General features: G+C 32.9%; 1 protein-coding gene across 3 annotated transcripts in view; it reads left to right on the top strand.

Moving 5' to 3' along the window:
* GLMN (glomulin, FKBP associated protein) overlaps positions 1–11,259 on the top strand; it is a 42,620-nt gene extending 31,361 nt beyond the window's left edge. For 2 of the 3 annotated variants that reach the window (XM_004263023.4, XM_049714401.1), the window contains exons 17-19: positions 9,367–9,478; positions 10,274–10,356; positions 10,463–11,259. In XM_004263023.4, coding sequence (XP_004263071.1) covers positions 9,367–9,478; positions 10,274–10,356; positions 10,463–10,573 — 306 coding nt within the window. In that variant the 3' untranslated portion in view covers positions 10,574–11,259. The remainder of the gene's footprint in view (positions 1–9,366; positions 9,479–10,273; positions 10,357–10,462) is intronic. The other variant, XR_004484629.2, reaches the window with a different exon arrangement.
* The last annotated feature ends 376 nt before the right edge of the window (positions 11,260–11,635 follow it).

The raw sequence follows: 11,635 nt of genomic DNA on the forward strand, positions 1-11,635 counted from the left end.
CATTTAAATTGTTTCTTTCTCCAAGATTAAAACATATCTCTGTGTGTTATTTGCAGATCCAAATGACTTAAGGTTATGCACATTCCTTAATATTACAAGTGATAGAAGTTCTACAATATTACTTCATAAATAAGAAGTGATACACAAATTAGAAAAGGGAAAACTGGGTCTTATTCATTTCCTTCTTTTTATTTCTTCATTATCATGGTTGACTGTGTCCTTTGCAAGGTCCCTGTCTGTTCTGGCAATAAATTTCATTGTGGTATAAAACTGCGTTCTCTCTTTTGTGAGAGAGGCTGCAGTGAAATTTGAAATGTATAGTTAAGCTCTAGAACTGAAAAGATCTCAGAACTACTCCACCAGTGAGTTACTTGGGTATAAAATTTTAAAGTAATTATTTGTGAACATTTCAAATTTTTATCCTTAGTACTATTTTTTAACATCTTGTTACTTTCTAGACACTGAAGATAAAACAAATGTTAAGATGATTTTCTGGGCTTCCCTGGTGGCGCAGTGGTTGAGAGTCCGCCTGCCGATGCAGGGGACGCGGGTTCGTGCCCGGGTCCAGGAGGATACCACATGCCGCGGAGCTGCTGGGCCCGTGAGTCATGGCCGCTGAGCCTGTGTGTCCGGAGCCTGTGCTCTGCAATGAGAGGCCCGCGTACCGCAAAAAAAAAAAACGATGATTTTCTTCGTAGTGTTTTTTTTTTTTTTTAAAGATCTAGTAATCTTAATGTAGGAGAGAGAAAATATTCTTATTTCCATAGCTTCTTCACTCCTACATGCTTCTAAAAATATTACTGTTGTTCATCACATGAAAAATTTGTGGAATTATGCTGAACAGAATGTGCACAAATTTTCTTTAGCCTAATTTTGGCACATTTTATTACCTTATTATAAGTTTTAGATTATGGGCTGTGTATTAAATTATTGCCATTAAGAACAACTAAAGTCTTAATAAAGACCTCCTAGTGTTACACTGTCCAATAGACAGTAGCCACATGTGACTATTTAAATTTTATTTTTTTAAAATGTTTAATTAAAAATTCAGTGCCTTCTTGGCATTGGACAGGGTCATTCTAGATTATTGTTTCTCAGCATATGGTCCTAATCAAAATCAGCTGGGTATCTTATATAATTCGATTTGTAAAAATTCTTGATACATACTTGTTTAGATTGATTTTTAAAATGCATGAAGACATAATATGTTAATTAAAAAGGAAGTATAAATACAGCACAGATTGAAAAACAGGAAGAAAATTACATGAAAACATACCAGTAAATTTGGAAACTTCAATAAAATAGAATTTGTTAGAAAATATAATCTAACAAAACTGCCACAATCTACTAAGAGAAATCACAAGGTCAGATAATTTTTACCATAATTTCAAGAAACAGATACTCAAGTCTTATATAAAATGTTCAAAAGACTAGAAAAAGAATAGTTGTGCTTAATGTTATGCATCTGTTTAGTAAGATATAACCTTAATACCAAAACAGACTAGGATAGTATGCTGAAGTAAAGTTACAGGCTCATCTCACTTATGAATATAGATACTAATATTACCAAACCAGATCTAGCAAAAAAAATTTTTTTTAAGTCATTGGACTAAGTTGGTTTTATTCTAGTAATGCGAGGTAATGTAATTCATAGGTTAAAGTAGAGGAAATACATAGTTACAGGAAAAAAAAAAGCATTTGATACATTCAATACATAATCGTGATAAAAATTCTTAGTCAACCAGAAAATAGTTTTATTTTAATTGCAACAAAAATATGAGATACTTAGGAAAACATGTAAAAATATGTATAAAACTTTTTGAGGAAAATTATAATACTTTATAGAGAGATATAAAAAATATATAAGTAGAGATTTGAATACGTATGTGGATGGAAAGATTTGGTGTCTTAAAGTTGTCAGTTCTCAAATTAATCTAAAAATTCAGTATAATTCAAAACTCCCATTAGTTTTTTAAAATGGAATTTGATGATTGATTATAAGTTTCATATGGAACAGTTAAGGGCCGAGCACCTTTGAGGAGCAAGGTGTGTGGACAGGAACTTGCCTTGCCAGATATCGTAATTTATTATAAAGCCACAGTAGTTTAGAGTAGTATTGCCATGGGACTGGATAGATTGACTAGTAGAAAACAGTAGAGAATCTAAAAATAGATATCTGTGGAAAATATATATAATAGATACATATGATGCTGCTGCTAATGGTAGCTTATATTTATTAAGAACCATTTGCCAAGTTGTGCTTTAAGCACGTATTAACTCATTTAATCCTCCTGCAAGGTATTACTTTTTAGTATGAGGAAGGTATGAGGAAATTGAGGCATAGTGAGGGTAAGTAGAACTTGCTCAAAGTCACGTAGCTAGTGAAGGAGCCAGTTTTTGGACTTGGGCAATCTCCAAGAGCTAACATTCTTAATTACACCATTGCACTGAACTTCCTGTCTGAAATGGAGATGCCATTACAAATTGGAAGGAAAGAATAGGCTTCAATAGATGATGCTGGGTAATTTGTCATATGTATGGGGAAGGGGGGGGTTAGATGCCTATTTCACATATACAAAACAAAATTCCAAACAGATTAAAGACTTAACATTGAAAATGGACTTAGAAATTTTTAGAACACATTATAAGAGAAGATCTGTGTGACCTAAGGGTTTCTTAAGTAAAAAAGCACTAACAAAAAAGTAGATTGATAATAACATCGAAACTAAAACCTATTCAAGAAAAGAAAATGTGTACAAATTGAAAAAGCCACAAAAAGAAAAAAAATGTCTTCCTTTCTCCATCCAATAGTTAGTATCAAAAAAATAACTACAAAGCAAGAAGAAAAAGACCACAAATCAGCAAAATAGGTAAAGGATATACACACATTGTAAGGCAGCTCACAGAAGAGGAAACCCAAATGGCCAATAACCACAAGACAAGATTCCCAGTATCACTAGTGTTTATGGAAGTGTAACTTAAAACTGCAGTAAGATACCACTGCACATCCATCAAAATGGCGAATGTTAAAAAAGGTGGGTAGCATAGGTTAGGATCCAGCACAGTGATGAAACAAAGCGGATAATCCTTTTTGGGCAATTTGGCATTATCCAGTGGAGTTGAAGAATAAATACTCTTAACTCAGCAACTTCTCTCCTAAGCTATATAAATAGAGCAGTGTTCTTCAAATTGCTGGTCATAGCCAAGCATATTAGAGTCATTAAATCAATTTAGTGGTTCAGACTGACAATTTTTACAAAATGAAATAGAATATAATTGAAACATCAGGTTGCTTGCACAGATTCTTAGTAGGAGTTATGGTTATTGCAGCAAATTTTGTGGTCAATTGCAATGAACGGTGTTTGAAAGTGGAGGGGATATGACAGATTGGCTAGGAATAAGATGCATTTTGCTTACCAATATCTCTTATGATGTATTTAGTGGTCAGTTAGCAGAAAGGCTATGATACTGTACAGTTTAACTTTATAGTAACAGTATGTAGTTAATTGGGAAATAAATTGTACCTGCTGTCAGTAAAATTGTGAAGTTTTACAAGCAAATTATTTTAATCTGTATTTTCAGAATGAACTTTTATTGAGGGAGATATATTTTTTTCAAATTCATGACAATAACAAAAATAAGTGAAAAATACAGAAACATGTTCACATTCAACTGTATCTGAAACTAAAGAGTGACAATATTCAAAAAAGTATTGACTCTATAATTAGTAAACTTAGCCTTAATTTGAGCCACATTCTAAAAAGAAAGAAAATGAGTGTAAGACTTTAAAGCTAAGACTACTTAAGATAGTTTCATCAAAAGTAAATACCCAATGAAAATGATAGTCTAAAGTATAATTTTTCTTGCAAATGAAAGCTTAAAACCTTCAAAATTAGAGACAGCTAGAAACAACATGCTGAACTTGTGAATGAGGCCCCCTAATGTTTTGAAAGATGAAAAGTTACCAACATTCTTTTAGTCTCTGTAGAGGTAGAAAAGAAACCTTATTATCAGTGTATATAATTGCGTGTTATTTGGCAAATGAGAAAATGGCTCATTTGGACCTGGAAAGATTATTTTCCCAGCATATACAGTGTTTGTGTCTATTTATTTATTTAGAAGTATGTTTTAATGGTAATGTGATGTTTTATCAAATCTATATTGCAAAACATGTATGCAAAGGTTATGATGCTTCTTGATGAGACTTATTATAAATTGTGCAACACTTAAATTGATAGCTGGTATTTGCAAAACAATATGATGTTGTATTGTTTCAGCTCAACCTTACACACACCTAAAGATTACCTACATTTACTGAATTGGAAACACTGTGGGTCATTAAAACTTAAAGTAGAAAATTTTTTACAGGAATGACAAGTAACAGAACTATGGGCAATTATCTTTTTAAATTGTCAGAAGCACTACCAAAGTTGTTTGAAGTCAGTGTATTTTTTTTTGGAAAGCTTTGGTATCCAAGGAAATCCCTCTGGATATTATAAATATCTTGTAAAAGTGGTGAAAATTGTTAATTTTAAAGGTTCACTGATTAACCAAACTCTTGAAACTTTTTTCAGTGATTAGAGCTAAGCATGACCATTGTATCATATCAAAATTCATTTATTGTTCCTATGGAAAGTTCTAAGTAGGGCATAAGAACTCAGGAATAATATTCATGTTTTTCTAGTTGGAAAGCAATCTTATGTGGCAGATATTTTCAAAGATAATATTGAGTGGCAAAATTGACATGTGTCTGATTTTCTGGCATGCCTAAGAAATGAAATCTGAAACCGCAGGAAGACATGATTATGTATTTCAGTATGTTAAACTTATCTGTCGGTTGTAGAAGACATTACTGTTATAGAAGGAAGGCTTAAATGTAATTGCTTTAACTAATATATGTTTCTGACATTACTGAATAGAATTTATTAATGAATTCAGTCTGAATATAAAATTAGATTTATTGTTACATCTCATTTCTCTGTTGTAAACTTTTAATCATTACTTTCTAAAGGAGAAATTTAAAACATTCAAGAAAAATGTTTGATAAAAGATACATTTCCTTTTAAAAATCCTGAATCAGTAGTTAGGTTAAACCCGTTGGCTGAAGAAAATTAATTAGTGAAGCTTAGTTATTCATTTACACCAAAGAATGAATATAAGACATTAAATTTATCATTTTGGGAATAAGATTTCAAATAATTTCTGTTACTAAGTAGGAGTAAAAGAAAATTTTTTCAACTTAGACCAACTTTTTTTAAAGGAAACTTTTTCCTGCATTCTGGATATAAGTCCTTTATTAGGTTTGGTTTTTGTAAATATTTTCTTCCAGTCTGTGGCTTGTATTTTCATTATCTTAATAGAATTTTTCAAAGAGCAGAAATTTTAAATTCTGATGAAGTATCAGTTTTGTTCTTTTAAATGATTTATGCTTTTTTGGGTTCTAAGAAATCTTTGCTTAACCTAAGGTCACAAATTTTCTAATAGAAGTTTTATAGTTTTAGATTTTATATTTATGTTTATGATCCACTTCAAGTAAATTTTTTATATGGTGAAGAAGTATGAGTTAAGGTTTTGTTTCAACTCCAGCTCTATTTGTTGAAAAGGCTGTACTTAACTTGAATTGTCTTGGCACCTTTGTCAAAAATCAGTTGATCATATAAGTGTGGGTATATACTTTTGTATTCTGTTCTGTTCCATTGACCTATGTATCTTCTTTCACTAGTACCATACTATCTTAATTACTGTAGCTTTATAGTAAGTCTTACACTCAAGTAGTGTGAGTCTATCAACTTTTTTCTTTAAAAAAATTTTTGGCTGTTCTAGATCCTTTGCTTCTCCATATGAATTTTAGAATAATTTTGTCAGTTTTACCTGTAGAGGAAAAACATTCCGGTGTTTCTGCTCTACTCTCAGTACTTCACTTCATTTTTTACACTTCTGGTCACCAAATGTGTAGTGATTTTCCCATAGCAAGCAATTTTTTTTGACACCAAGTAGATGTCCTACAATTCAGTCCCCTTCTGACACTCTACCTGGAGATAGCATCAGATTACACAGGCTAAGGGCTCAGTCCCACAACATTATCCCCCTTCCGTTACCAATCATAAGTCCAGGTATTGATCTGTGATGCTGACAGACTGGCTGTCAGTCAGAGGTTCCCATGACCCCTTCCTCAGGTTCGATTAATTTGCTAAAGCTGTTCACAGAACTTCAAGAAAACATTTTACTTACTAGATTACCGGTTTATTATAGAAGGATGTAATTCAGGAATAGCCAGATGGAAGAGATGCATAAGGCAAGGTATGAGGGAAGGAGCGCTGAGTTTTCATGCCCTCTCCTAAACTACTGTCCCAGCACCTCTACGTGTTCACCAACCCAGAAGCTCTCTGAACCCCATCCTTCTGAGTTTTTATGGAGGCTTCTTTACATAGGCATGATTCATTAATTCACTGGCCATTGGTGATTGAGCTCAGTCTCCAGCCCCTCTCTCCTACCAGGAGTTTGTGGTGAGAGGAGCTGAAAGTTGGAACCCTTTAATCACATGGTTGATTCCTCTGGCAACCAGCCCCCATTCTTATTAGGGGCTTTCCAAAAGTCATATTCATGGCTGAAAGGGCTTGTTATAAATAACAAAAGACAGTTTTACTGTTCTTAGGAAATTCAAGAGTTTTAGGAGCTCTTTGCCAGGAACAGGATGGAAACCAAATACAGTATATATTTATTATAAATCACAATATCACTGTACTATAAAGAGTTACACAGTAGTGATTCCATTTATATGACATTCTGGAAAAGGCAAAAATTATATAAACAAAAATCAGACCAGTGATTCTCTGGGGGTGGGGGAAGAAAACTGACTACAAAGGGGCACAAGGGAACTTCTGGGGTCATGAAACTATAGTGGTGGTGGTTATACAACTATATATCTTTGTCAAAACTCAGAACTGTACAGCTAAAAAATGTTTATTTTACTGTATGTAAATGATACCTTAATACACCAGACATTAAAAAATAATATATAAAAAGGAAAGGACCAGGCTATATTTGATGTTATAAATAGAAAGGACATTCTGTGAAACTTTTGTTTCAACTATATAAATAAATGTGAGTTGTGATGTAAATTATATTTCTTACTGTGGGCCATGGTAAAAATATTTTGAAAAACGCTACCCTAGAAAAACTTTTATTCCATGTGAATAGGAAAACATATGCAGCAATTTCAGGGAGCATTGTTTGAAGTACTAAAAAAACTAGTAACAGGATAAAAGGTATAGTATAATGGGATGCCTATATACCAATTAAAATGAAAGGATTAGAGCTATAACATAAATAACCCTCAAAAACAGGATTGAACAAAAGGGAGCTAACGCAGGATATGTACACTGTGATATCATTTGTATAAGTTTTAAACATGAAAAACTGTGATATATTGTATAAATTAAGAATACTAAAACCTCAAGTTTTAGAAAACGTTACATAGCTTAGTTAATGGCTTTCTCTTGGATAAAGAGGGCTTCAACCATATCTAATGTATTTTGTAAAGTAAATACGGTAGGATGTTTACATTTGACAAAGCTAGGTGTGAGTAAAAAGGTGTTTTCTCTATATTCTTTATGTCTGAATGTGTTTTAATCTGTAGAGGGTCATCAGTAACCTCTGTAGCCTTGAAAGCCATCCGTGATATTGGCCAGTAGTAGTGGGTTCTACTTTTAAGCTTAGAGGTAAAGGGAAACAACGTTTAAAAAAGTGGGGGCGGGATAGAGAAAGGTAAAGAAAATGCTGGAGAGAGAGGGAGGAACATAAGAGAAATGAGAGCAGTGGGTGCGTGTGGTAGAGTAACATACTTGACATCCTGTGTGACTACTGGTTGAAGTTTCTGCTGTACTAATGCGTAACCCACGTTTCCATGTGAGGACAAGAAAACTTAAAATTTCAATGGAAGTTTAAAAACACTAAAAAATGTTTTTTAAAGTATACAATTAAAACAGTTCATTGTTTAAAAATCAGGATAAATAAGCAAAAAGTAATAATCAAAATCTCACCATTTATTTTTGACATTATAGTGTATGCCCTTTTAGGCTTTATACCAGCAAATCTGTACATACTTCTTTTTTAAAAAAGATCATATTATATGAGTCATGCTGTAACCTTTTTTCCACTCACCAATATGTATTGAAGAACACTATTTTAACGACTGTGTAGTTTTCCATTGTGTGGATATACAATTTACCTACCCTGCTCCTGTTGTGAAAAATTGTCATTACTTACAACTTTTCACTACTTAAACATATTTTTATAAACATCTCTTCAGTGGAATCATTATAACATACATATTTAATTCTTCGCCAGATTAAGTTCATAGATTCTGAGTGAAAAAGTATGCATATTTTTGAGGTTTTGGATTCTTGATAGTTCCTCTCAAGAACTCCACTTTTCCTAGCAATATAGGAATAATGAGAAAGGACAGATTTAAATTAAAAGGATATATGTGACAGTGAATTATAAATTATTCAACACAGACGTGTAGATTTTATTTTGGAGGGCTATATGTGTTAAATGTTATATACTACCTGGATCAAAATAAGTTCATTACAAAATAGATTGTCATGTGATCCAGTTCTAGTTAAGGATAACTGGATTCCTAAGTTTCCCTTTTTTGCCTAAGGTACTTTCCTTTGTAATAAGTACCTGGAAACTTAGCAATACCAATGAATTTTCTTTGTCTTCCTTCTTTTCTTTTCTTTTTTTTAATTAAGACTTTATGATTCCCTTCCTGTAGTACTATAGGAGGAAATGCTCTTGGAATAAAAACCTCTAATACAAATGACAAAATAACCCTAAGCTGTCCTAGGTAGGTAAAATCTCCATGTATATTGGTCCCCAAGAAAGTCTGTATCAGCTTTGTGTTAGAAAAGTTTCCATCAATAGAGAAGAAGAATCCCCTGGAACTAGATATGTGACAGGAATATCATTTGAAAGATAAAGAGTTGAAGGGACTTATAAGGTAGAGTCATTGTGGGGATGGTTTATAAAAATAAAGAGAGATGTCTCAGACCGTGTGGATTATTTTCAAATAATTTTCTCATGGATAAAACTTCTAAGTTGCAGATCTCAAAACCAGGAGCTATCCAAATGGCACAGTAATGAGTGTATGAACAAGTTCATTTTTGTTTTGACTGGTATTTAGATAAAATAACTAGATGTAGTAATGAATGTATTATTAAACAGTCGACTCTACCTTGAAAGGCAAGGATCATGTCTTACTCATTTCTGTTTTCTCCAACTGTCAGCACATGTTTAATACTAGTAGGCAATCAATACATCTTGAACCAAATAACTAATTGTTTCATTAATTCTTCCGAACAGACTGGATTATGGACAGAACTCGAAAAGATTGAGAATAATTTCTTAAAGCCACTCCATACAGGTCTTAATATGTCAAAAGCACATTATGAAGCAGAAATTAAAAATAGCCAAGGTTGGTAATGTGAAGTTTCATTTTCAGTTAGGTCTAAAAATTAGTCATATTTTTTTGAACTGTCATTTATATTCAAAATAAAGAACTTTATCTTGTACTTGTCTAACTTAGAGCAAACAGGGAACTGTGATAGCTAAGTCATTTTATTTATAATTAAAATGTTTCTTGGCAAATCTGTATGCCAGTTAACACTGAAATTGGGTTAACAAAGATTTAAACCAAACTGAAGCATATTCTGGTTTCAAACCTCAAGGTCTGATTAAGAATCTAATTGTATCACAGGTATTTCTGTTTGGATGTCATTGTACTTCCTTTAGTATTGTGGGGTCCATCCCCCACTTCACCCTCTACTCAGTACAAATTATGAAAAAGAATCTTAGATCCGGAATTACTTTTTAAAGTCAGCAATTCTATTATAATAATCTTGTGGTCTTTTCCATTTCACTATGGTGGTATTTCTGTAGGCATTACTAAAAATTTTGTCATTTTTAGTGTGACAGGTATATTTCTGATTTTATATTGAAGAAAAAAGTTTTAAAATTTTCATTCATCCTGTACATGCCAAAATACTATTCACCTAAACATTTATTCACATGTTGCAGAATTTTAATATTTTTGTTTGTTCATAGCTTGATTTTAGCATATCCTGAGCTATTAAACACTAAGGCTTAATTTACGCAAATAACTGGCATTTTTTAAGTTAGTAAATGATTAAAGTAGCTTATAAATTTATTATTGAAATCTGAGAGTTGTTTTAATGATTAAGTGTGACACGATTTTTTTTTTCTCTTACAGAAGTCCAGAAGTCTAAAGATCTTTGTTCTATAACTGTAGGTAGAGAAGAGATCCCGAATATGCCTCCTGAAATGCAGCTTAAGGTAGATACGAAATTTTCCTAAGCTACATACAGCTGAAGTCTTTTCTTTTTGCTTTGTTTTGCTTTAAAGGCAGCCTTAATAACACTAATTTTTCTTGGTATTGCAGGTCCTACATTCAGCTCTTTTCACATTTGATTTGATTGAAAGTGTTCTGGCTCGAGTAGAAGAACTCATTGAAATAAAAACAAAGTCTACCTCTGAGGAAAATATGGGATAAAGTGAAAGCTCCATCCCCTAAATAAAAACTAGAAATATACTATATTTTCCATTATGTTTATTTAATAACCTTTATAAAAGCTTTTCTGTAAAACACACTAATAGAAAATAAATGTAGCTTTTCTCATTTATCCGTTTCAGCAATGACACATTATGGATCAGTAGTATTGTTTGGTTTTAAAAAGATATCTACATGGTAAATAATGCCCATGTGTATTTTAAATACTATTGAAAATCCAATACAAATCAATAATTTTATATTATGACTTCATAAAATGTACTGGAATTGCCTTTATTCATTCATACAGTTGTAGTGAGTTCATAAAAATACTGATACACTTTATGTTCCAGTTAGATGCTGTGTTACATTTTAGAACTCCTAGTATCAAACTGGCTATCACACCACTAAGAGCTAAGAGAGCTTAGAGAGAAATTTTGAGTTTGGACCAGCTGACTACTTCTCTTAATTTCCTTCTTTTTCCCTGCCTCAGGAGTCTTAGGGGGCAGAGTCCTATCAATCACCAGCTCTCCAGCAGTAGTTACAATGTGAAAGCATCTGTGAAGATTAATTTTAGAAATACTGGCTGGCTTGTATTATAAAAAAGTACATATGACTTTTCCTTTAACCTAAAGGGCTAATTAGAAAATGCTGTATATTTATTTGCAATTAAATATTTGTTCATCCAACTTAATTTGTATCATTAAGAAACTGCATCTGAGTTTTATATGTACCAATTTTTTCTGAACTTTTTTTTATATACCTCATTTTTTATTGCATTTTGCAGACACTGCAATTTTTTTGGCTGCATTGGGTCTTCATTGCTGTGCATGGGCTTTCTCTAGTTGCAGGGAGTGGGGGCTGCTCTTCGTTGCGATGTGTGGGCTTCTCATTGTGGTGGCTTCTCTTGTTGCAGAGCACAGGGTCTGGGTGCACACAAGCTTCAGTAGTTGCAGCACGCGAGCTCAGCAGTTGCGGCACGTGAGCTCAGCAGTTGCGACACGTGGGCCCTAGAGCGCACAGGCTTCAGTATTTGTGGTGTGTGGGCTCAGTACTTGTGGCATA

The sequence above is a fragment of the Orcinus orca genome, chromosome 1 (assembly GCF_937001465.1).
Source record: "Orcinus orca chromosome 1, mOrcOrc1.1, whole genome shotgun sequence".
Taxonomy (NCBI): Eukaryota; Metazoa; Chordata; class Mammalia; order Artiodactyla; family Delphinidae; genus Orcinus; species Orcinus orca.